At 38.0% G+C, this 27,651-nt stretch overlaps 1 protein-coding gene across 2 annotated transcripts in view; it reads left to right on the top strand.

Annotated features, from left to right (window-relative positions):
- The window catches only part of DYNC1I1 (dynein cytoplasmic 1 intermediate chain 1), a 395,478-nt gene that overhangs the window by 341,547 nt on the left and 26,280 nt on the right, over window positions 1-27,651 (top strand). For both annotated transcript variants that reach the window (XM_055141002.1, XM_055140999.1), the window contains 2 exons: window positions 21,331-21,471; window positions 25,569-25,694. In XM_055141002.1, coding sequence (XP_054996977.1) covers window positions 21,331-21,471; window positions 25,569-25,694 — 267 coding nt within the window. The remainder of the gene's footprint in view (window positions 1-21,330; window positions 21,472-25,568; window positions 25,695-27,651) is intronic.

Genomic DNA, 27,651 nt, shown 5'->3' with positions numbered 1-27,651 from the left:
GGATATTGCTTTATTCATCTTTATCCTATGTTTAGTAATGTTTGCCAGAATTATACACATATAGAATGACCAAGATTTGACTACAGGGATAGAGTTCTACTTTATCAACTTGGAACAATAAAAATTGGAAGATCGTACTCATTTTTCCAGTACTTTGTAAAGAACAAATAAGAGCTTTATAGAGGAAAAATAAATATAATTAATCTTGGAAAACTCTCATTTTTCCTTCCAAAGTAGAGTCACAGGCCCTCCCATAAATTCTGGGGAAACAGACCTCAGTATTTACTACTGGAAGATCACCAGCTCTGTGGAAGTTTCTGGAAAGGAATGTTGTGGAATTGGCCGTAGAGTGAAATAGCTTTCTCTCCTGTCCCCTGGTACATTGGCTTGAACTATGCCCAAGTTAAAAGTAAGAAGAATTCTCTTATAAGTTGTCAATTTCCATCTCACTTAGGACCTTTTTTTAATTATTAAAACCCCAACCTTTACACCCGATTTTCCCTTTAGCACCTTGCCAGGCCCAGCTGCATTAAAAGTTGTAGACGGTCACCAGTGCGGTGGGAGGGTTGGGTTTAAGACTCCTGATTTACCCTCCTATGGAGCTTAATTTCTACTTAATTAATTTGATTATTCACTTCCAATTGCTCTCCTACAACAAAGTTAAATAATTTTGCTCTTCTTCTGCTTTTAGGATAAGTCGTATGTGTATGCATGGGGGAGGAGGGAAGCGAGGGGGGTGTTGGTCCACACCTGGCAGCTCTCAAGGTTTACTTCTGACTCTGTGCCAGGAGTCACTCCTGGCAGGGCACAATTGACCATTTGTGTTGCCAGGGATCAAACCTGGGTCCCTCTGGCCCCTAAAATAATTTGTGAAACACAGTAATCCTTGGGCTCTCACAATGATGTGAGCGTGTCTTTGGTTTGTGAGTGTGCTTGTGTGACCATGTTTCTTCTCTTTGCAGTATTTTTTTTCTCTTTACAATATTTTGAGTCAACCTAGAGTTGTAAAGTTGTAATAAATTAGAGCTGTCATGCTCTTCTTTAGGAATACCCTTCTCAATTCTGAAAAATAAAAATAGGTGGTGTGGGGGGAAGGGATAGGCACACCTGGTGATGTTCAGAGCTTACTCCTGGCTCTGCATTCAGGAATTAATCCTCCAGCAGTGCTCTGGGGATCATATGGTATGCTGAGGATCAATCCTGGGTGGGCTGTGTGGAACGTAAACACCCCTACCCACTGAAATATGGCTATGGACCCCCCAAAAAATTTGGCCCAATGTGTAAAATAATCCCTTAAGAGCAGGGAAGAACCAGGACTTCTTTGTCATGTTTGTGACAAATTATCACCAATTTCTCTGACTGGTCTCTCTTCTTACACAATGTCACAAAACCTTCTAAAATATACCTCTCATTATACCATCTCCTTATGCTACTTATAGCCTCAGTGTTTGTATTCTTGTGGAAACGTCATAGAATTTTTTTAAGAAAAGAGAAGTAATATTATGATTTAAAAATAATATAGAGGGGCCAGACAGATAGTTCAGTGGTTAGGACATTTGTCTTGCACACAGCTGACAGGGTTTTATTCCTGGCACCACATATATTCTCCACATTTCTGCCAGAAGTGATCCCTAAATGCAGATTCTGGAATAAGCCCTAAACACATGTGGGTTTGACCCAAACACCAAAGGAAACAAATAAAATTTAAAAATTCTTACTGTTGAAGTAAAATTACATTTTAACATTATATAAATTTCAGGTGTACGTCATTGAAAATCAGCACACATATATACTATGCTACTTTCACCACTAAAAGTTCAATTTTATCTTTTACCAAACAAATTATTTTCTTTGTTCTGATATATCATATTCACTTCCCCTTTCCTTCCGGTAACCAATTCTTCTTTTTTTTTTTTTTTTTGTAACCAATTCTTGGCCTTATATTCCAGAAGGATAATTTTTTTTTTTGGCTTTTTGGGTCACACCTGGCAATGCACAGGAGATACTCCTGGCTTTGCACTCAGAAATTACTCAGGGGACCATATGGGATGCTGGGAATCCAACCTGGGTCGGCCATGTGCAAGGCAAACACCCTACACGCCCTGCTGTCGCTCTGGCCCTTCTTCATCAGAGTTGATATATTTTAGGTTTCTCCATGTTGTTGCAAATTATAGGACTTCATATCTTTATGTGTTTGTTTTGTCATTTTTGAACCACACCGGCTGTGCTCAGAGCTTATTCCTGGCTCTGCACTCAGGGATCACTTCAGATAAGGCTCAGGAGAATATATTGTGTCCGGGGATCAAACTCAGGCCAGCTGTGTGCAAAGCAAGCACCATACCTGCTGTACTACCTCTTCAGTCCCGGATTTCATTTCTTTTATGGCTGAATAGTATTTAATATGTGTTATGAGTGTATATATCTTTAGTGTTCATTCATCAGTTCTTGAGCACTTAGTCTGTTCTTTGTTATGGTAGATAATGTTGCACTAAATATGGGAATGCATATATCTTTTTGAATTAAAATGTGTTTGCTTTATATGTTTTGTCTGTTTTGATAAATTCCCAGAAGTGGGATAACTGGATCCTATGGAATATTTTCAAATTTTTTTAATAAATCACCATACTGTTTTCCATTGGCCGAATCAACAGTGCTACAGTGTTATTGTTTTCCATAATGCAATACCAATTTATATTCCCACAGCACTGTTTAAGGGTTCCTTTACTCCACATCCTAATATCATTTCTTGCTTTGGAGTTATAGTCATTCTCCTATTTGTCAAGTGATAGCTCACAGTTGTTCTGATTTGCATCTCACTGATAATGAAGTTAACGAACATCTATCTCTCTCTGTGCTAATCGGACACCTGTATGTCTTCCTTAGTGAAGTGTCATTAGTCCTTCTCTCATTTTAAAACTGTGTTTTAATTTAACATATTGTCTGGGGATTTTTGTATATTTGGGATATGAATCCTCTCTTGGTATATGATGTGTCAGTGTCTTCTTCAATTAAGTGGGATGTCATTTTGTTTTGATCAAATTTTCATTCACTATGAAGTCTTTTAGTTTGATTTGGTTCCATTGTATTATTTTTGTTTATATGTACCTTGCATTTGCAGTCAAATTCTCCAAACATATCTAAGGCCAAAGTCAATGAGCTTAATACCTACATTTTTTTCTATGTATTTTATGGTTTCAGGTCTTCCATTCAAAAATGTATTGATTTTGATTAAGTTTTGTGTCTGGTATTAGTGATCTAGTTTGATTTGTTTGTGTGTGGCTGTCCTGTTCTCCCAATACCATGTATTAAAAAGATTTGACTTGCTCTATTGAAAGGTATTATTTTCTTTGTCATAAATTAGTTGTCCATCTATGTGGTTTATTTCTAGGATCTATTTTTTTTCTCTAGTCTATATGTCTGTATTTAGTCCAACACCATACTTTATTGTGTAGTTGAGATCGGGGGGCACAGTACCCCAATTTTTGTTCTTTTTTATTAGTATTTTTGCTAGTCAGGATTATAAACTTAGTTTCAAATAAATTTTATAATTTTGTATTCAATTCCTGTGAAGAATGCTATTGAGATTTTGCATTGAATTTGTATATTGCTTTAGATATTATTACTTAATATCTGGAGCAGTAGCACAGCGGGTAGGGCGTTTGCCTTGCACGTAGCTGATCCAGGTTCGATTCCTCCGTCCCTCTCGGTGAGCCCAGCAAGCTACCTAGAGTATCTCACCTGCATGTCAGAGCCTGGCAAACTACCCGTGGCATATTCGATATGCCAAAAACAGTAATAAGTCTCACAATGAGATGTTACCGGTGCCCACTCGAGCAAATTGGTGAACAATGGGACGACAGTGCTACAGTGCTATACTTATTTTAACTGTTAATTTTTCCAACCCACACGCTGCATAAAATGATTTATATATCATTCTAATCCCATAGTTTTCTACCTCACACTGATAACAAATGAGTAAGAAATCAGTGTTGAAAGTGATTTTAATATTTGAGCTATCAAAGACTGTTTACCATTTGGTAATAGAATCAGCTGTTGAAGAACTTCATATTTCGTCTGGTCTTATTATATCAATCTATAGTCATAAAACTTTTTAAAATAATTTTAATTAACACCAACAAATTCAGCCCTAAATGTAATATGTAAATGTATTTATTTACTTTTTATTATTCCTCTTCTTTTATTTTTCTTTTTTTAGGTCACACCTGGCAATGCACAGGGGTTGCCCCTGAGCACTGCTGGGTGTGACCCAACCCTCCCCCCCCAATAAAAAAGAAACATCTATATACTGACCAACATGTTATCATTAGAAAACATATAGTAATATAGTAGTACATTTTTATAATCAACCAAAGTTCTTACTTCACATTAAGTAAAGATTTCACATTGCATATGCTATTTTTTTAAACAAATGTACAATGGTATATATAATATGCATCACTATAATATTATGAAGAGTATTTCTCACTGTCCTGAAAATACTGTGTTCCATTTTTAGAGCCTCCTTCCATCTCCATCCCCTGTCCAACCCCTGGCAACCACTGATCTTTCCAGTGTCGCTGTAGATTGTCTATTCCAGAATATCACAATACTAGAATCATGCAATATGTAATCTCTTCTAATTGGTTTCTTTTAGTAATACGCAATTAGGCTTCATCCATATATTTTATTGCCTTAATATCTCACTTCCTCATCATAGAATAGCAGTTCATGGCTAGATATATTGCAGTTTGTTTATCAAGGTTTCTACTGGTGCAGTTATACATTTTGTTGCCTTTCAGATATTGGAAATTATGAATAAGACTGATACACACAATTATGTGCAGACCTGTGCATGAACATTAGTCTTCAATTCCTTTCAGATATATCAATGAGTACAGTTAATGGAGTGTGTGACAAGAGTGTGTTTAATTTTGTAAGCAATCACAAATTGTCTTCCAGAATGGCTAGACATTTGACATTCCCACTAGCAATTAACACGGACTCCTAGAATCTCTTTCTCTATAAGAAGTAAGAGACAGAATGATTTCAAAAATCATGTTCTAAAAAGGCAGAGAATTTACTCTGATATCACAACAAAAAATACATATCAAGATACCCATGTCACAAAAAACAGAATGCACCACACCGAGAGTGAACCTTAATGGAGACTATGGGTTTTGGTGGATGATGATGGTGTGTCCATGCAAGTCCATTAAATGTTCCACTATGTGAGGGCTGTTGGTAATGGGGAACACTGTGGGTGTGGGGAGCAGAAGTAAATGGGAATTCTGTTTCCATATAGCTTCCACTCAATTTTGTGTTGAACCAAATCCAGGTCAGAAAACATAAAGGTTACAAAAACAAACCAACAAACAAAAATGCAGACTTGCTCTTATACAAAAAACTAACACTTTAGGACTGAATGGTTTATTTAAATGTATATTTATATGTTACATAAATTTATGTTTGTAATTTTGAGTCTGCCAAAGCAGCCCCCAGGGAGTATCTAAAAAAAAAAAAAGCTGGGAAACAACGGAGTGAGGTCTGAAGGAAGGAGGTGTCACTACGTGTACATACATGCCTGAGAGCTGTGGGTTCAGGCAAGGCTTGATCAAGATTATAAGACTGGACTGTTTTCCTGAAGAAGCATGGACCATTCTGCATTGATAGAAAACTTCGTGAACAAAGGCTTGAAGGCCAGAAGGGATTCCGTGTGCAGCTGATTGCTGGAACAGAGGGTTTTGATTAGGAAACTAGGGGAAAAAAACAGATTTGGAAAGCCTGGCCCTGCCATTTTAGCCCTGATCTGTCCCAGTGGGATCAGATGGTGGTATTCCTAGCCCGGGACTTTCTAACATTGAGTGCTGGCGTGGGATCTGTGGCAGGGAGGTACTTTGTCAATGTAGCTATTTGTACTGAGCCTGTCACTAACTCAGCAGGAGGTAAAAATTACTTGATGGTCTCTCCTGGCTCTCACCCTTCCAGAGTATGCAAGTGGGGGGTGTCAGAGTGGGTGGGTGCTGGGAAGAGTGAGTCCTGGAACTGAAACTGTTGGTGAAGGAAACTGAAGGGCATTGGGAGGCTTACCAAAGTCTGGGGGCACCCATGCCAGGCAAATCACCACAATAGAGTCACTGTACCATTCTGCTTATAGTCAGCTTCAGGCTCATATTTCAGTGTTTGGAGTTCGGTATGAATCTCTCTGTCTCTCTCTCTCTGTCTCTCTGTCTCTGTCTCTCTCTGTCTCTCTGTCTTTCTCTGTCTCTGTCTCTCTCTTTCTCTCCCCATGTGTGCATGTGTATGCATGAGAACACCAAATTACTATCAAACATCACTTTGGAATTTAATCTGTCAACCAAGGACCCTTCTCCTAAATAAAAATCTACATTTTAACACAGATCTAGGAGGGCCCTATCACACTGCAAAGGCGAACTAGTCATCCAATACGACAGGACAATCATTTAAGCCCATTTGACTTCTTAAGGCGAGGGTGATAACATTTTGAATTTCATTTTTTGTTTGTCCTGTGAGAGGCTTGAGTTTCGGCCAAAAACCCAGGCCCTCGATGAATGTGCTTTAGACCTCACTTTTTGTCCTGGGGCCAAGTGGACTTGGAAGAGAGGGTGGAGCTGTCTGTTCAGACATGATTTTTAGTTTTGCCCTTTGCCTCTGGAGCCGGCGCCCTGGCTCACATCCAGCCGCACCAAGAGAAGATTATGGTATTTTCTAGGTAATTTTAAGGAGCACAAACCCAAAGTAAAGTCAGGTGGTTTCAAGTCTGCAGTGAATTTTTCATGTTAAGGATTTGTCATGATTTGGGTTTTCAGCAGAGCTGTATTTTAAATGATGAAGGGAGTTGCATTCTTCTGCAGACAGGCATGTTTTGGTTGTTTGCTAATGACCTCTGGTTTTGCTTATGGGGAGTTTTGTTAGCAAATGGAAATGTAGCAAAATAAAACTATTTTTCATACTTCCTCTTTTTTTAAACAATGGGAGCCCTTGTGATAAACTGTCAAAACCAAGCTATAGATATTGGTTATTGTAGCATCATTAATACTGTGTAGAAATAAATTAGTCACTTTGGCAATCAAATGCATTCTTTGGATCTCCTGTTGGTGCTTTTCAACAGTGCCTTCCTCTCACCGTTTGATAGATCCTATTGTTAAGAGAACTGTAGAGATGTATTAAAAAATTCTTTGAAATTTTTCCAACTCCAAGAACCTATTCAGCAGTAATTATCCTTTAAGGCAGTTGATAAAGAGAGTTCGCAAAGTGCTGCCTGCTCTTGAGTTTAAAGGTTAATAACCCCAGTGCTGGGTGAGAGGGTGCAGCTTTAGGACTCATGACATTCTCTGTCTACCCTGCCTGCTTGCTCTGCCTCTTCCCAGCCACACATTCTATGCCCATCTTACCCCACTGTGGCAACTTTTTTCAAAAAGGGAAGTCAGGAGAGAGCCCAGAGAGGGTGACGAATTAAATCAAATAAACTGGAATCTCAGCTTGCTCTTTGAAGTCAATGCTCTCTCTCTCTCTCTCTCTCTCTCTCTCTCTCTCTCTCTCTCTCTCTCTCAACACACAATCCTCTCGTTCTCTCCCCCCCTCATATCCTACATTTCTTTCAATAAACACTTTTTTTTTCACTTAAAAATTTAAAAATAGGGGCTGGAGTGATAGTACAGAGGGTAGGGCGTTTGCCTGGCATGCGGCCGACCAGGGTTCGATTCCCAGCATCCCATATGGTCTCCCGAGCACCACCAAGAATGATTCCTGAGTGCAAAACCAGGAGTAACCACTGAGCATGGCTGGGTGTGACCCAAAAAGCAAAATAAATAAATAACTAAATTTAAAAATAATAATTTGAATCTCAAAGATCAGAAGACTTCTGTTTTAGGGCAAAGTAATTCTGTCTTCAAGCAAAAGTGACACTAAATTGAACATAACTGAAATTTCAGGTTCAAGTTTAGTTGGGTCCCTGGGATGGTCTTTCCTACTGCTATTAAGATAGCACTGAACATAACATAGCTTTCCACACTCCATCCTCACTTGTACTCTCTTTCAACAGTACATGATAGGGAATGATTTAACAATCACTTAAAGAGGTACTGCTCTCTCTGAAAAGCAGTACTTTGAATAGTCTTCATATGTTGAATTGTCGCTATAGGTCCCTTTCAATGGAAAACACAGCAAAGTGCAAGGTAGAACCATCCTCATTGACTGCAAAGGGGTGTGTGCAAGAAGGAAGGAATTAGTGATAACTTTCAGTCTTGAGCTATTGATGGCAATTTCTTACAGGCAGAATTTCATATATGCAGAATTGTAGAATAGATTTGCATGTGTCCATATGCTTAACAAGTCAAGGGAAGGGGCTGGAGCAATAGCACAGCAGGTGGGGCATTTGCCTTGCACGTGGCGACCCGTGTTTGGTTCCCAGCATCCCATGTGGTTAATTCCTGAGTGCATGAGCCAGGAGTAACCCCTGTGCATCGCCGGGTGTGACCCCAAAAAGCCCACTCCCCCCAAAAAAAAAGTCAAGGAAAAATAGAGCTCTTATTTTCTTTTCAAAGGAGACTTGCTAAGGAGTTTTAATCCAAATACAGGAGCAATGCAGAGAGGAGGGGGTGGGGCGCCGGGGGCAGCTAAACACAAGTTTATTTCCTCACAGTTTGGAGACTAGAAGGTTATGGTCAGGGTTTTAGCAGGGTTATTTTTTTTTTTCTGAGACCTTTGTCCTTGGCGCACAGATCTCTCTCTGTGTCCCAACAAGGTCTTCCTTCTGTATGTAAATGTGTCTTGATCTCTTCTCAGGAAGACACCAGACATATTGGTTTAAGGGTTTTCAATATGAATTCATTTATCCTTAATTGCCTCTTTAAAGGCTTCATCTCTAAATACAATCACATTCTGAAGTACGGAGGATTAAAACTCCAAATATGAGTTTGAATTTGAGGACTAAGATCCCTGAGTCCGTAAGAAGAGTTAAGGATATTTGATTATCAAGGTTGATCCTTGGGTATAAACAAACAAAAATTAGTAGCAACGGCAAGCTTACTGTGTGGTTCTTTCACACACATCACCCATTGTGTGTGTGTGTGCCTGGCGGGTTTCTAATCCCTCTGAGGCTGAGTCCCAGCAACAACAGAGCTCTAAAGAATATGGATTTTGAGGGGAAGTACCAGGAACAGTTGCTGCAACGTGGTTAATGTCAGAAGTGATGTTTGAGATACTGAAACAAAAGACTCCTCTTATCATTACCAGCAAGATCAGAAAATTTTTATCTACTGGTAAAGGATGTCTAGTTCTCGTGTGGCTGATTTGGAGTAGGAATTCCTTAGAGTTCATGTGCTATTTTCTTGTTTCTGCCATCCCTATTCTTCTCCAGAGAAATAAATAAATAAGAATATCGCCATCCCTAAAATCCTAATAACTGCACACTAATAACTTGTAATTGCCCCACTTCCAAGACATTCCTCAACCAACCATACTAGCCTTTGTCATGTCTCTCTTACGCCCTCAGTGACCCCTCTTGTAAATGCAGAGACTTCCTTAGTACTAATCTTACTAGTACTCCTCATGCTATACACCACTATACTCACAGCTTACACAAGCCTCGGTACTATTCTCCTAGTTTTCCTTGGAGTCCATCACTGTTTTCTTGCCTTTATTCTCTTGGCCCAGTTTTTCAAACTTTTCTACCACAGTCCTTCTTTTTCCCCTTTTAGCTTTACTATCTTCTCTTTCAGCATATTTGTGAATGATTCATTGACATGAGCTTCAAGCCTGCATCTGTCAGAGTCCTGTATTCACAGTGCCTAAGCTTTCCCTTCTAGGGACTCAAATGCACTTTGTTTAAAACATATGCCAGATCTTTCTCCCCTGGTCTGCTTCACTCTTTCTACTAGTAGTACTTGTTCACTCATCTGCACTAGCAAACTTGAAAACACTTGCACAAATGTTAGACATCTTGAGTTTATTTAGTATACAATATATTGATCAATACAGCAGGAATAAATAAGTAGCTGGTTGTATCAGGAAATCTTAGCTCTGTAATTAAGACCATTAGTAACATAGTCTCATCCCAGTCCTGACCCTATACAAACCAAAATTATTTCCTTGTATTCCCTAGAACAGCCGACCTGGGTTCGATTCTTCTGCCCCTCTCGGAGAGCCCAGCAAGCAACCGAGAGTCTCTTGCCTGCACCGCAGAGTCTGGCAAGCTACTTGAGGTGTATTCGATATGCCAAAAACAGTAACAAGTCTCACAATGGAGACGTTACTGGTGCCCACTCGAGTAAATCGATGAGCAATGGGATGACAGTGATGACAGTGATATAGTGATTCCCTAGAACAAATACTTAGTGACACCTGACTGCTCCCACCGCTTGCCTTTAGATCCATCTGGAATTTCCTTGCTGATTTGCCTGTCTAGGTCTTTGCATGTTTTTCTTTCCCTTCCTTGATTGGCTTTCTTGCCATCTATCAAAGCCTTTGGGTCTTTCAGGCGGGTTCCATCAGCTGTCCTAGATAATACCTTCCTTGACCACATCAGACTAAGGTAATCACCAACATGCCACCCACGCCCCCAATCTCTGATTTCTTCTGGCACCTAATTACTATACCAGAGGATGTAGCACCTGGCTACATACTTGCTCTCTTCCTTTGCTATAAACAAGACAGAAAGTCAGTCTCTTTTCCAAGAATTCACAGACATGGCAAATTCCTGCTTGAATTTTTCCCAGGGATGTGTCTGAGGAAGATTTACATTCTTTCTTCAAAGGTGAAATCTATGTACCTCCTGCTGATCCAATGTGTTTTCCCTTTTGTCTTAGTTATCAGGAAACTTAGTGTTATTTCAGTACCAGATTATAATAATCAGCTTATCACAGGATCCACTAATAGCTATCTATTCTACCTGCCTTCTTTAGAACTCTCTGTTGTGTATTTACTCTTAATTTTGCAAGTAGTATCTTGCATGTTTATTTTAAAATTTGCAGCATATTCAACATGTTAGACACCGTATATCTTTCTAGAACAAAGAGAGAAAGTAGATGTCCTTGTAAACAGTATATTATATCATACTCTTCATTTCTCTTCATGGATTGTGAGTCCTTGAGAGCAGAGTTGGACTTTTTATTTCTTCTAATTGCTCAAATTAGTAAGCATATGGTAGGCCCTTAATAAATCATTGCTGAAGGATTAGTAGTCTTTGATATCTAAGTGAAATACCTGTTCTGTTAAAGTAGGCTAGCTCATTTTATTTTGTTTTGGATAACACCAGCGATGCTCAGAGGTTACTCCTGGCTCTGCACTCAGGAATTACTCCTGGAAGTGCTCAGGGGACCATATGAGATGCCAGGGATCAAACTGAGGTTGGCGACGTGCAAGGCAAACACCCTACCCACTGTACTATCTCTCCAACTTCATGACTAGATTATTATATATTATTATATATCATACTGGAGTGATAGCACAGCGGGTAGGACGTTTGCCTTACACTCGGCCAACCCAGGTTCAATTCCTCCATCCCTTTCAGAGAGCCCAGCAAACTACCAAGATTATCCCACCCGCACGGCAGAGCCTGGCAAGCTACCTGTGGCGTTTTCAATATGCCAAAAAACAGTAACAACAAGTCCCATAATGGAAATGTTACTGGTGCCCACTCGAGCAAATTGATGGACAATGGGACGACAGTGCCACAGTGCTATATTATTATATATATTATATATTGTATTATATATTGCATATTATTTTATATACATTATTTTATCATTTTTATTCTGAGATAGAAACATGTAATAAAAATGGCACCATTCTAACAAAAGTCCCTGAGCATATTGATTGTTGCTAGCATTTTGTTAAATGTCTATAATAGCAGCAGAACAAAACAAAAATCCAAAGGTAAAGTTTTTAGTTCTCAGTCTCTAAACATAACACAAAATCACAAAATGGGCAAGAAGAGTAACAAAATCAATAGTTTACTGCCATTAACACTTACCTGATGACAGAGTGCAATTTTTTTTTTTCACAGCCCCAAAGCCCTGCTGGCTGCCTTTCTGATAAACATGACATTCAGGTGGTGTCTGATGAATTTCTTTTCTCTTTTGTTATTCTCATTTTCACCACAGCCCTCCCACCCCTGCCCCCTTCCTGACACAAGGTAGCAAATATTAAAATTGGTTTTCAGTAAAGCCACTGGTGCCAATCATCAAATTCTATTCCTACTTTCCTTGTCTTGGGGTGGAAGTTGGGGGGAGGGGATCTCTTTTTAAGCTCACCCAGGGAGAATACTTTAACTTTGAAAGAAACCACAAGAATGTAGTCATCAAGTCACAGCCAGACTTAGCCTATGTTCACATTTCCTGTCTTTTTACCTCCATCTCCATCCTCCCCATCCCATGTTCGCCCACTAACACATACCTGTAGCTGTTAAATAGTTACACAGGCATATGTGAATAATCCATATAAATACAAATGCTTCTGAGATTTAAAATTCAGCCAGGTAACTGGGATTTACCCTTGTGCAAGAACTAAGGGCTTGGTGAATCCTTTCTTTTTCTCTTTCTGCCAGGGGGAAACATTTGCTTTTCCATTTCAGTGATAAACTCCATGAGTTAACTCCCGTAACCTTCTCCATTTCAGCAATAATGTTTGAAGAGAGAGATAGAGAGAATAACAATAACAGGTATAACTGCCTACATAATTATGAGATTCAAAGATTCCTTCACCTCCTGATACAACCTGCATTTTATGTATTATGTTTGGAAGATAAATTAAAACTCATCATTACCACACCCCCCCCCCAACACACACCCAATAGCTTTTCTGGGACCAAGTCAAAGGGTCCATATTATCCATTTTTTTAAATTTGTTTTATTCTTTAATTAGTGAATCACCATGAGGGTACAGATACAGATTCAAGCATTTTCGAACTTGTTTTTCCCTCATACAGTGTTCGAAAACACATCTCTTCACCAGTGCCCATTCTCCACCACCAATAAACCCAGTATCCCTCCCACCGCCCAGTCCCAATATTATCCATATTTTTGATGTTTCTGTGACCTCTAAGACATGCACATTTTTCAGGGCTCACCATCAATACTAGGTTATATTTCCATGGCCATTTTTCAATGTCCTAAATGATCTCAATTCATCTTTAAATTATGTTTCTTTTTGAACAGAAAATAATTTTGATTTATTAGGAAAAACAAGAATAAGGTAAGGTAATCTGTTTCAAAGCAGGGTGCATTTTATACATATTCCTACATTTCAGAAAAAAATTTGAGCTATGGGAGATTCTCCATGCTGGTTCTCTACACCTTGATATTTATTAGTACCCAGTATACTAATATTATGTAAAATAAAAAAGATAAAAATCTGGATATCTGAGTACATGGTTGCTTTAAAAGAAATGAAATGTATCTAAGTGGTATTTTACTTGAGATAGGGCATGTGGCCACCAACCAAATTAAGCTTTAAAGTTTACTAATACTTATTTTATTAATATTTACCTGGGCAACTTAGAAATAAACATAAAAGGGGAATGTGGCTATAATCCATAGATTTCAACTTATAATTTTTAAAACTTTAAGAACTGTATGTGTGGGCCTAATCAGAGAGAGAGAACAAAAGGGAATACCCTGCCATAGTGGCAGTGTGTGGGGGGGTGGGGAGACGGGACTGGGGAGGTTGGGAGGGATGCTGGGTTTACTGGTGGTAGAGAATGGGCACTGGTGAAGGGATGGGTTCTTGAACTTTGTATGGGGAAAACATGAGCACAAAAATGTATAAATCTGTAACTGTACCCTTAAAAAATAATAAAAATTAAAAAAAAAGAACTGTATGTGTGGGGCTGGAGCAATAGCACAGCGGGTAGGGCTTGCCTTGCATGCGTCCGACCCAGGTACCCAGGTTCGATTCCCAGCATCCTATATGGTCCTCTGAGCACTGCCAGGAGTATTTCCTGAGTGCAGAGTCAGGAGTAACCCCTGTGTACTGCCGGGTGTGACCCAAAAAGCAAAAAAAAAAAAAAAGTTAATAAGTTAATAGGCTATAGTGGTGGTTAATAAGTTAATAGGCTATAGTGGTGGTTAACATTTTAAGAACCCCAGGAGAAACGTTCCTTAAACTACCCAGTAGCACAATGAGGTTGTGCAGTAGAGAAATATTCAGGCCTGTAGTTCATCTTCTCATTCTTCTAACTCTCATCTTTTTGAGCTCACAAGGCACACATAACCACACCTCCACTACATGCCCCAATCCTCGTACTAATATCCACCCCTTGCCCCTCAACACCTAATATAGTCACTAATCACCTCACCTGGGTCAGCTCTGTGCAAGGCAGATGCCCTACCCACTGTACTATCTCTCTGGCTCCTACGTCTTAAAGAATGTCCTGTTGCCTATAACTTCTCAGCCACAGAGAAACAGAATTGGGGCAGCAGCAATGAAGCAGGGACTCTCTTGAATTTGCCTTCTCTTTTCTATAACTGGCCTTTCAAAGAGAGGATATCTGTACGGACAGGAAAGCCCCCAGCACAGAAAGCCTCTTCATTGCTCCAAGGAGCCAAATCAGCCTGCCCTCCTTAGGCAATTTCTGTTCTGCTCAAACTCAAATAAACACGAAGACCAGATGTACTGAAATAGATGCAACAGGTAAGGTGAATGCAAACTGACAATCAAAAGCGCATCTCCGCTTGCGTAGCGATTTCACAATTATTTGGTACAGATTCATGCTATGAAAATGTCTACTTTTAAGAACCTTTAGGTGGAGCTAATAGTCATAAAAATCATGCCGGTGTGGGAAATACTTCTTTTATGAATTAGGCAAAGCTTGTCAGTTTTTTCCGTGGCTTTAAAACTCAAATACTAGTCAAAACCTGTGAATATGTATACATTCTTTTATATGGATAATTATCCTCTTTATTGGTGGCGCCTCCTGGATTAGGAGGATTCTTCCATGCAAATAAGCAGAAGAGGAAGGTAGTGCAACAAAGAACACCTTTCATGTGGCTTCAGGACTTATTTAGTAAAACTTCTACATTTATAAAGAGGCAAATGCTAAGTTTCTGGATTTCTGTGACCTTCTTTCAAATGATTTTAAATGATTTTAAATTGTAACTCAAATTAATGTCCTTAAATAGTTTCAATTAATGTGCAAACTTCAAACAGACCTACTATTCCTATTGAGAATAAGCTAACCCAAAGCATTCATGTTTAATTTTTAATTTCTGATCATGATAGATACAGATAAAGTAACAATTGTCACATGTTATTTGCATGCTAGCCATGAAAATTAGTGTAAATACAGAACACCCTATGCTTTAAAAGTACTCCCCGAATTAAGTTGCAAATACAATTTTTCTGTAATAGTAACAAATTCATAGCACCTCTTCTGAACCAAAAGATTTGGGGATTTTATTGTGATAGGTTCTTTTTTTTTTTCTTTTTTTGATTTGGTGTGACTTTTGCTTTGTTTTTGTTTGTTTAGTTATTTAAGCACTTTCTTTATATGATAGAGGCGTTCATGTTTTGTATGAATGTGAAGTTTCTGTGTCCTTTGTTGTTTTTTTAAAAAAGTGCTATGTAGTCTTGGGGCTAGAGTAATAGTACAGCGGGTACAGCATTTGCCTTGCACGCGGCCGACCCGGTTTTGATTCCCAGCATCCCATATGGCCAGGAGTAATTCATGAGTGCAAAGCCAGGAGTAACCCCTGAGCATCACCAGGTGTGACCCAAACAGGAAAAAAAAAAGTGTTATGTGGTCTCACATTATATTGTTTCTTGGAAAAAATGGCAGGCTATGTATTTTAACTACCTCACAAGAACCCACATGACAATTTTTGAAGGATATTTTCTTTCCATTCATTTTTAGTATTTTGGTCATGATTTTTTTCAAACATGATATAGTCTTGCAAGTAAGATTTACTTGTATTCCTTTAATTTCAGAATAAAGATATAGAAATTCTGCCATCAGTTCTCTGTCCTCTTTCCTTACCTCTACCTTTCCCAACCCGGTCCCACTTATTCTCCACTCCAGAAGAAATTTTTATGGTTTAAGTAAATATTTCTAAGTCTGCTTTGACAGCTAATCATTTAGAAGCAAATGGCAACCTCAAGAACCACAGTGCTTCAAAGTGTTAGGAGGCATTTTAATGGAAATATTGCTATTCGCTAACCTTCAAAATACTAAAGCATATTATTGAGATGCCTAGAAGTACACAATAAAAAGGAAATAAAACAATATAGTGGCAAATAAAACAAACATCATATTCTTTTAATTTTGGCAAATGTCATAAATATTACTCTGGTACATTTCTGACATCAGAAATATAAACCCATCTCTCATAAAATCATTTTAAAGTTAACTGATTGGGAAAATATGCAGTTCTATTTGCTGTCAGAAGTATACTTAGAAAACCACAGCTCAAGTTTAAAGAATGAATCTGTATTGTAAAACACTGATGATGTTAAGTTTTATTTTTGAACTCTACCTGCCTCTCTTAGGTAAATTTAAAATTTGTATTCCTTCTCCAATCGGTCAAATAGGAGGTCTGTTATTACTTTCATAATATGAAATTTTTCACTACAGACCACAAGTGATTTATTTTATATGTGCATTTTTACAAAATACAAAGTGAAAATAAAGGGAATCACTGTAAAATGAATTCCATAGAAGATGGCCTTAATTATGAGTTTTAAATAACTTTTTGTAAAAATTTTCCACATACTTAGTGAGAATCACGAAGCCGATAGGAACCCTTATGGGCAGTTGTTCCTGCTTTCAATCTGCCAAAAGAGAAATATTCAAGAATGATATGTTAAACTTCCCAGTACCTATGGATTTTCCAGTCTCTTGTTGCCATTTCTATTCCATGCCCCCTGTGTTAGCCTCATATTTCAGATAGGATAATTGCTGCCCCTCACCCAAAGTTGTGTAAGCAGTGAACTGAAGCCTAGATCTAAAACCACATACAATAAAATGTGCATCGTTTTATTCTACTGTCTACTGTAGGGTCTGCTTTATCCCTGATGTAAAGGGTCTTTTCCAGTCTATTTCCTAGTTTTGGCGAGAAGTATAGTTCTGCTAATGTCATTAAGTGGCCAAAATTGTACAGGGAACATCTTCAGGGCAATTCATAACAGACTCAGGACAGGAAACATTTGGACTGGGACCATGGTAAACTCTTTGTCCAAGTTCCATAGTGTATGCTTTACATATTGTTTGAATTGAATGGGACAGAAAAGAGTAGAAGATAACTGGGGGTACTGCAGCTTCCTCTCTGGAGACTGAAGACCATTGTTTATTGCTGTCTTTTACAGAAGACCGCACAGTTCCAGCAAACAGGAGACTTGTTTAACAGCTAGAAAGCCGGGGTGCTTAATCCAAGTCTACCCCTTACAACCTTCATGGCCTTGGGAAAGTTACTAACGTTCTTGAACTATAATTTTCTTTTTTATAAATACCGTCTACCTTACAGAGATTTTATGCGGATTAAATTAGACAATGTGTGTATAGACTCAGGCACAGAGCAAACACCCCACAATTTACCCTTCTCTGCCCTTCATGTCTGTCTGGGAGGTGAGAGTAGCCGGCTTCACCCTTCTGTGTGAGTGCAGGGCCTTACAATCAAGCTGATCTCTGTCTGGGTAGTTTAGTGTTTTGGGCACAGCCCTGAAAACCTGACTAAAATACTGGGTGTCCTGGCTTCATTTCACTGGTGTGTGTCACACATGCAGTAGGTTGTGTAACATGCAGTTTTCCCTCTTTTTTTCTTTAAAACTTTACCAATGCTAAACATTACATTAAAAATTCCAAACACAGGACTGGGAAGAGGGCTCTTGAAGGGCTGGCGCTCACTCAGGCTGAATGGGCAGAGTCCCTGTGCCGTGCCCTGAGTACCACTAGGTGAGACCCTGAAACACCATGCGAGGAGGAGCCTATCACCTCGGGTGTGGCCCCCAAACAAACAAAAAAAGATTCAAAAAACAAAACCAGAACAAATAGGAACAAATGGGAAACACGGAGGTGAATGGTGGGGGGCAGGGGGGTGGGGACAGGGAGCTGGGGGGTACTAAAATCTGGTTGCTTTGAAGACACTTTCTAGAATAACATACAGTGGAATATTTCATTTTCTAAATAGCCTGGAGTATTTTATAAAATGATTATTTCAAATCACCAAGCTTCAGTCACTGCAATACATATTCAAAGGCCAGAGGAACTTTCTCAGAATCACTGGTCAAAATTCACCTCTCCCACACTCTCTACTTTTGCAAAAGCTGTAACATTCTATAACTGGTGAACATGCAATAGGAAGCTGGATTGTCGAGTCACCTGCTTCTGTTGTGAAATTCAAAGGCAGAATACTTAGTCCCTGATGCTGATAAATTTTAGTATTTCATTATATATGTGTGTACTTATATCACACCTTCCTTCTAGACTAAGCATTTGAAGCAAACTTTAATGAGGTTTTTAAATTAGGTAGGCTGTAAGTCATAAATAAAACAGTGTCATGTGATCCCTATTATGAAAAGTATTGAATTGCTGTGCAGAGTTGCACTGCTTATCACTGTGGACTGGCCCTAACCTGTGTTTTTAGCATACCGTAGGCTAAACTTCCTCACTAGTGGCTCACAGATGTTAGCCAACTCCATAACTTGGAAAGCGGTTCAGTCTTGAGCAAGAGTTTCCCAGCTTAAGGATTTATTAATATTAAAGCACATCTTTGAAAATATAAGCCCTTATCCTTTATCCAAATGTTACATTGACCATAACTTAGAATTATTTGCACAGTACCAGGAAGTTCACTCTTGGGAGTGGAAGATGATAACAGACTTGAGAAAATCTAAAGAATAACAACATTTCAACACAATACTATAAAACTGATTTTTGGTGACATGAATAATAGCAGTTATTTCCAGATGTTTAAAAAGTGAAATCTCCAGGGCATAGTATGATTTTAATTAAGTTCTCAGAGAAGAAGCTACTAAAAGAAAAAAAAAGACAAAAACAAGAATTCTCTATACAATTAACATATCCAGAAATATGAGCTTTTGGAAAAGAAATGACTATGGTAGAATGGTTTTCTAATTGGTCAAAACAAAGAAAGTAGATAAGTTATTTGTTTATTGTCTCTATATATGTACATATGTGTATGTATGTCAGTATACATATGGGTATATGTCAACTTCCAGACTTCTCTATTATATTCAATTATGCTAGAGCCTGGGTACTAAGAGAAGACACTGAGAATTGACTTTTAAAACCCATATTTGTCTTTTCCATCCTCTGGAAGGAAAAGCGTTTAAGAAAAGCATTCAAGAGACTAATAGCTATAAAATCAAGAACTTGGTATAGAAACACTGAGATGATACCAAGTTAGAATTTACTAATTTAATTTAGTGTAATATTTACAAGTGGTCAATGAAAGTGAGTTACTCCATACTATGTTTTTTAAAATAGTTGTACAGAAAAGTGATAAAATAGGTCATGTTAGTTTAAGATCACTGGATGGTCAGATTTTCTGAAAAAGGGAGTTTAAATCACCTCTAAATTGTGGGGGAAAGGAAAGAAACCACACTTTTTAACAAAGAAAATACAGCAAATAATTGTAGTTCCAAATCACAATGCAAACATGGCATACAAGAAGCATTTGGGTACAAAATAGTTAAAGAATATTAGAATAGAAAACTATAAGGTTAATGTCAACTTATCCCTATCTGAAATCTCAATGCATATCTTCGTGTCCGATTCCTCCTCTATTACATACTTCTCAATTAAAAAATACTCATGTCACACAAAAGCATAAACACACACATATATATAGACATACAAACACAAAATGTCCATCTGAAATCTATTGTACTGCTCTGAGTTGTGCAGTTGTGTCCACTTCCAAACAATGCCAAAACAACATAATTCCTGGAAAGAGGAATCAATAAGTTACCACTGTAACAAAATTTTGCATAAGCTTTAGTTTATGAAAATTTTATTGTCTTCTCACAGATTTTTCTTGGTTTGACTTTAGCAAATGCATTTCACATGCACTAGTAGTCCAGTTTAGGATCTCTGATCTAATATTTGGAGCTGATTCCCCCTAAATTCATTCTTTGAACATTCTATGCAGAAGGATTTTGATTGTTCATATTTTATGTTATCCTTTTTTGATCTTATTACTTTGGCCTGTACAGGCATTTAGTGAAACCAATGAAGGGAGTACAGACAGCTGACTGGATGAAGAAGACATTGGGGAAAAAAACTCCCATTGTTTAGATTTCTGTCAGAGGATATAAGAATACTTAATTTCTTTTATCTCTAGGGCTTTCATTATCATTTAAATTTCATTTTACATTAATTGATCAGGGATTAGTAAAGCCATTATGCAGAAATTAGAATAAGACAAGCCAGATGGAATGAATAATTCATGAAGTCCAATTACGTTTTATTTCTGGTGTACTTTCAAACTTGCCTCTGACTTCTGTGCTATTTTGATGTGACAATATTCACTGGAATCAAGAGTGCCATTTTAATTTATTGTATCCCTCCGGAGTGGAAGCATTTGTATGCAGTGGGGGTGTGCTAAGGCACTTGCCCGCCAAAACACCGGTTTCAGAGCTTTTTGCAACTACTGGGTTATCCAAAAAAATGAGGTTCCCTCACCTATGAAGATTCTGAGGCTGTTAAATGAGTTCATTGGTGCAATTACTTAGGGAAACGTACCCTAGGTGAGGAAAAGAATGTAAGAGTCTCGAGGTTTGTCACTTCCCAGAAGAGCTACAAACCCTTTTATAATATCCTGTCCTCACACACACGGCGCAATTTAACCTTTCAAAGTAGGAATTTGGCCTAGAGTTGGACGAGAGGCCGCTGCAGCCGTTGCAGCTACAGACAATGACCACAAGGTGGCAGGCGTTGCCTTCAATGCGGAAGGTCCTGGGCCAAGACCGCCCGGGCTACCCAGAGCATCCCGGCGTGTGTGATCCCCGCCGGCCACAATTGGGTTTGGGCTCGGAGCGCCTAGCAGAGCCTTACCGGGCGAGAAAGCCGAGTTAAGTCCGGTCCACCTGTCTGGAATGTCTCGTCCCACCGTGTCTGACCGCCTCCCCCAGCCCGTCACAGCCCCCAGCCCCTTCACAGTCCCCCACCCCCATCCGCGGTATTTATTTATGCCACTGGACAGTTCGAGTCACATTAAAGCTGCGGTTCACTTCTCCAGGACTTTCATCTCGGAAAGTTTTATGACACTTTGTGAATGTGCAAAGTTTTTAATTAGGTTCACTAGACAGCCCGAGGCAGCAGCAGCGCCACAAAGTCTTCACGGTCTCTCTGCTTTACAGCACAACAAGCCGCTCTACTCCTTTGAAGACAATGCAGACTATGTGTACGATGTCATGTGGTCCCCCGTGCATCCCGCGCTCTTTGCCTGCGTGGACGGGATGGGGCGCTTGGACCTCTGGAACCTCAACAATGACACCGAGGTGAGCGGCGGCGCAGGCGCCTGGAACTGGGAGGACTGGGAGGGGGGCGCCGCCGACCCCTCCTCGGTCACCCCCTCTCTCCAGAACGGACTTTTGAGGGACTGACCCTCCGATTGCAGCTGAGCTGCGACCCCCCACCCTCAACCCCCCACCCCACCCCCGTTCCTGGCTGTTGTGAAGTGCATTGGCAGATACACCGGCCAAAAATCATTTAATCTCATTTCATCTCTAAACCGTGGCAGATCCTGGCCCATTTTCTTTGCAAAGAGCAAAATGATACGAGTTCACGCCTCTCCCTACGGGGAAGGACACACAGGCATATTTCAGAGTGGTGTTGAAATAACTCTATTCGCAAACACTTGGAAAAGTAAGCTTTTGTGGATGCTGGCTTTAGATTCGACTTTTTCAAAGGGCCATTTGTGTTGCTATTTGTCGAATTTCTGTTTGGAATCTATAAAAGATGATTCTGTTGACGATTTTCCTCAGGTTTGTATCTACCTTCCATTTGATTTTGCAAGGTAAATAATCCTTGTGTGAGATAATAAACTCACAGGCAGACTTTTACAATAGTTCCTAATTCTAGATACCTATATTAAACGTTTTTAAAAAAGGTTTGAATGTCCTATTTAAAATACTTCAAGCTATGAAAATGCCCTTAAGAAAAAAAGAAATAGGATTTCTTTTTTTTAAAAAAAAAAACCACTGTATATAATTGTTTTTAAAATTGAGCTATGCGCATTTTCCCTTTTTTAAACCTTCAAATTTTATTGAAGAACCAATTCAGCTATTCAAGGTTTTTGTTGTGTTTATTTTCCATATAATGTTAAGTGTCCTTCAATGTAACAAAATAAAAGGATTTCTTCACATCTCCTGGGTTCTGCACCTCTGTCCTGCACATCTCGTTAAATAAGAATGGACAGGTAAGAGGAACAAGTGTTGCAAAATATATGTCAAGTAAGGAGCAAGAGAAAGGACTTTTGAAGTGTTCTGAGGAGGAAATAGCTCAGCCTTTTTAATTAGGAAGACTACAGCTGGAGGAGATGGGAAGGAACACAGTCCCCTAGTATTTTTTTTTTTTTTGGTAGAAAGGGGCAGGACAGCATTATTCAGGTGTTATTACTGAGTCATTGTATCATGCAAGTTTCTGGACTTTAGATACCTATAGCCACTGCCACAGTTACCTTTTGAGATTTTAATTTAAATCTTAATTTCTTTTTGGCTACAAGAACTATGTGATAAGGATAAGAGCCATGCAATGAAGCATCTTTGAAAATAACCAAAAGGCATAATAAGCATGTACAATGATCATCATTCTAGATGCTGAAATGTTTATAACATTACTGCTTTTAATAGAAAGATGTTCATACTCGACATTGTAATGGCCTCCCAAAGTCTTTCATCACCGTTGATTAAAATCATGCTGTTGCTATCTGCTAGAATAAATTCATAAATTTAAGCAACCACAAAACACACATGTTCCAGATCGACTTAGCAGACCACCCATAACAGAAATCAGATTTAGTAGAGGTGACATTCAGTAGTACCAACCACAGTGCAAAGGAGTACGTGTTCTAAAAACTCCTTAATAATATCCATGTATTTTATTTTTCAATCAGAGTTTCCCAGGTAAACCAAAAGGAACATTTTTGACACTAACAAACACAATTTTCCCATCTCTTTCTCTGGGTTTCAAGGGACAATATAAAAGTTTTATAACTGAACATGAAAAAAGTCATTAATGGGCATGCAAACCATTTAGTTTTGAGGTAAATACAATTCTGCTTTTGCAATAGTAGTTCTGTTGAATTTGATTCAATTCCAGTAATGAACTAAACATTTTCTAAAACCCCAAATCATTTTTTTCTCTCTAGCAAGTTGAACAGGATTTTTCGAATATTTGTCAGATTAGGAATTAGATTTGGTTTTTGTTTTTTGTTAAAGAACCTGAAATCCCAGTGTGTTTCGTTGTTCAAATTATTGTGCTCTTAGACCCAGTTATACCAGCTGCTCCTATGTGAGGGTAGTTCAGACCATCCTCAGGATTACTGGCCTTGGCACAGGTAATCTATGCTGTCTTTAGCTTATCCTTGCAATTAAAATGACTGAACTGTTTAGAAATCTTAAAAGTTGTGAAACCAACGTACAAAAGTAAAAACAAACAAAAAAAGGAACAGACTTTCGATTATTTTTACTACAAATTCATTAACTTTTGAAAGATCATTACTAGTCAAACTAATAAAATACATTTGTTATTTCCTTCATGTACCTTATTTTTGTCTAGTACTATAACTATACACAAGCCAATTGTGGTTTTTTACCTTTACAATATCTTGAAGGTTAAAATAGAAATTGTTGCGGTTTTCTATATAACCTACTTTATAATTTCTTTAAAATATACCAAAAACTCAATTTCTCTTGAATGATTTTTTTTAACATAGTCAATTTTTTTTTCAATTTTTTACACTGCTCACTGGTAAAATCTAATATAAAGTAGAATTAGAAAAGGTATGATCCAATGTGACCTCTGTACATTGTGGAGTTGAAATAAATCCTACAAACTCTATCTCTGAATTTCACATTTATTTTCTGAAAAGCACACTAATAATAAAGTGTATTGACAGACTTATAATCCATTTAAATTTATATTGTTTTGGCCTCTGAAAAATTTAGATAAAATCTCAGGCTCCAACCTTCAACGGTTGGCACATTTATTGTAGAACTTGTGTACTTCTTTAAAAAAAAAATTAATATAGCAGGGAGCTTTTGTTTTACTTTTTTGCTCATAACTAACATGTGATGATTAAAGCAAATATAAGAATTTTATTTTCAAGATTATGTTTAAACATAGATTTTTACATATGATGAAGTTTTTACTGCTATTTTAAAGATAGGTATTGTGTCAATAATCTCATCTAAACAGATGGTTTCAATTCCCTGTATAACAGTATGCCCGAAGTGCTAAGGCACAGCACATGTCAGTGTTTCTATCCAAATATGACATGTTTATTAGATAAAGGTCTTAAAGGCATGACGTGAGCTCAGTAGCCCACCCTTCACTAAATATTTATTTTTTTAGGTTTTTATTTGTTTAACATTAATCTTTTTCCATTTTTAATGCTATGCCGCCATTTCCTATTCAGTATTCTTACAGAAGCCTACTTAGGAGATTTGATTTTTCTGTTATAAACTTCTAACCTTAGAGTTTACACAACCGGTGTTAGAAGAGTGGTAGACTCACTGAAGTTCTCTCCCTAAATTCTACATAGAATTCCAAAAGTCTGTGGGAACTAATACCGTAGGTTTCATCTCAGTACCTCTAGTTACTTTTCTAATAGTTATTACAGTAATTACCAACATTTTTAGATTTCATCAAAGATGATAGGAGACATTTTCTACAAGCAGATAGCTACATTCTATCAGAGTTTCACCCTGGAGACAGTTCCAAAGTTACTGACTGCTGTCTAGATCTTGTACTGAGAGGAAGGGGAAAGACAGGACAAAAGAAAGAGAAGTTAAAGTTTTCAAGCTGTTCACTTGCATACATGTCTTCCTCCAATCACCCCAACCCCCACCCCAATCAAGGTTTTGAGGAATCAATATATATATATATTTTTTTCTTACCTTGAAGACACATTAAAATAACTTTGCCTACCAAATGCCCTCTCTTCCTGCCTTTTATAATATTCTTATCTTCTAATATTCTTAATCTCAATAAATCCTGAAATCTCTCTCACCATCAGCTCATAAATTATGATCTGATCATGAACACCGTATTTTGCTGCTGTTTTTATATGTTGGACATACACCCTGCAGAATTTGAAGAAATGTTTATGTCATTCATTGCCCACTGACTGGAGGAAAGACTCCTCTGCTTTGCCATTTTGTGTTAAAGTGTCTCATGTCTACCCCTTAAACCAGTGGAGCATATGATTTTAGTACAATGCATCCTTTTCACCCCTGCATCGGGGATGTATATATTTCACAGACATGAGGCCGTGAGGACTCACCCAATTAAAGCCTATCTTTGTACATTTTAAATTCATGTATTTAAATTCGTATTCAGAGATTCTTTGTTTCTTTCATAACCTCTGTGGCAGGTTCCGACAGCGAGTGTGGCCATTGAGGGGGCATCTGCCCTAAACCGTGTTCGCTGGGCTCAGGCGGGCAGAGAAGTGGCTGTTGGAGACTCAGAAGGCCGTATTTGGATCTATGATGTTGGAGAGGTACAAAACTTTTGTTTGTTTGGTTTTTGTATTTTGTTTTGTTTTGTTTTGTTTTTTTCTTTTATCGATCTTGTTTAAAGACCAAGTCAAATTACTGACAAGACCATGTGGGCCACCAGAGTCCTATCAAGTGTTTTAACAAATTTCCATTGACTTCTGTGGGAGTTTGGCGAATCTTCCTTAGGGCCTAATTTGGTCTTGTGTCTCCATGCACAGGACACTTTAGTTAATGATCCAAGGTTCCTTTCTGAGTACTGTGAATTCCCAGCTATCCTGTTGAGGAAGCATGGAACTTTCCATCACTATCAAAAGGATAAAGTTTGCCATATTCAACATGCTGATATTGAATTTGTAATTTTTTGTTTATTGAAGACTGAAGTTTGGTTCAGAAGTTCAATAAAAATGCAGAGTAAACTTAAAATATAGACATTTTAAAAGGCTGAGGTAAATTGGAATTTTGTGCTATTTTCACTGTAGTCAATGGTATAATATGTAGACCTCTCTTGCATATCTTATTACATGATATATAAGAGTATTCGTGTGCATTGTGGCTCCTATAAAAGGAAAGAACTGTATCTTTAATTTCAGATAAATTTCTTTAAATTCATATATGACCTTTATTTAATATTACACTATCAATCAATTAGGTTGCATGAAGTTAAAGAATTTTTCTTAAACACAAAGAAAATATTGAACTTTAAAGCAAAATAAAATAAATGTCATGTAATTTTTTTTGGCACAAGCTTTATCTAATATTTGCACTCCAGACAGAAAATGTACCACACTTTACGAAAGTCTAGGAAGTGCTCTATGAGTACCTCATGAATGGACTTAGTTGTTCATACAAAGATTTTGTCATAATTTTGTCCATGTTCTGCACATTTGGTGGTTCTGCAATGGAACTATTGGTAATATGTATTGCTCTCTGATAAGACTGATTGCATTGAAATGAACAAGATGGTGCTGGTGTTCTGGTTTTAGGGTTTTGTTTTGTTTTTTTCTAATTCATCCAGAGGTAGAAACAGAATGACTTTAGAGATGGGATTTTCATTATGGGATGTAAGGCGCTTAGTAAAATAACTTGAAGAATTCCTTGGTTTTACTACATTTAAAAATAATTTTTTTAATTGAATCACTTTGAGCTCAGTTACAAAACTTTTATGTTTGAGTTTCATACAGTGATCAAACACCCATCCTTCCACCAGTGTACATTTTCAACCACCAATGTCCCCAGTATCCCTCCCCCAACCCCTTAGTCCCATCCCTCCCCCTGCTTCTACGGCAGACAAGTTTCCTCTTACTCTCTCTCTACTTTGGGTATTATGGTTTGCAATACTATATTTTTATCTATTTCTCTAGACACTCCCTGGCCCCATAAGCAGAGCCATTCGAATAGCAACAAAATCTCTGTTAATATCCTCAACAGTGAAGATGTTAGTGGTCTTTTAACTACTGATATAGTGTGGAATCTTTGGGGAAAAATACTCTTTGAATTTAAAATATTGTCAGTAGTTTTACAGTAATATTTTCTTTAGTATTACTAGTATTCAAAGCATCTTTATGGTCTTCATCAAAATATAACTAAACAAAGACCAAAACACATATTCCTCATTGTTTCATTTCCCAAAACAAAAAAGCTAGCAAATAAGGGTAATATAAAGAAAAATAAACAAGCTGTATTTCTTCCCTCTTTCTCTCTCTCTCTCCTGTTTATAACAAATGTAATTATGGGAGAAAAAATATACATGGAGATATGCTCAGAGACAAATTCCAAAAATATAGATGAAATTGAACTCGTTCTTCACCTTCTCATTTATGTATAATGCCCCTAACTTTTCTTAAGAGCTTATGAAGCATTAATCGTTTTACCCAAGTGATCTGAAAAGTGAAATAGTTTAATATCCTGCTTTATTTAAAGAAAGAGCTTTTGAATAGTCTCTATACTGACCAAAATATA

This window comes from Sorex araneus, chromosome 1 (genome assembly GCF_027595985.1).
Source record: "Sorex araneus isolate mSorAra2 chromosome 1, mSorAra2.pri, whole genome shotgun sequence".
Classification (NCBI taxonomy): Eukaryota; Metazoa; Chordata; class Mammalia; order Eulipotyphla; family Soricidae; genus Sorex; species Sorex araneus.
Note: the sequence above shows the minus strand (reverse complement) of the source record. Positions and strands in the feature narration are given on the sequence as shown.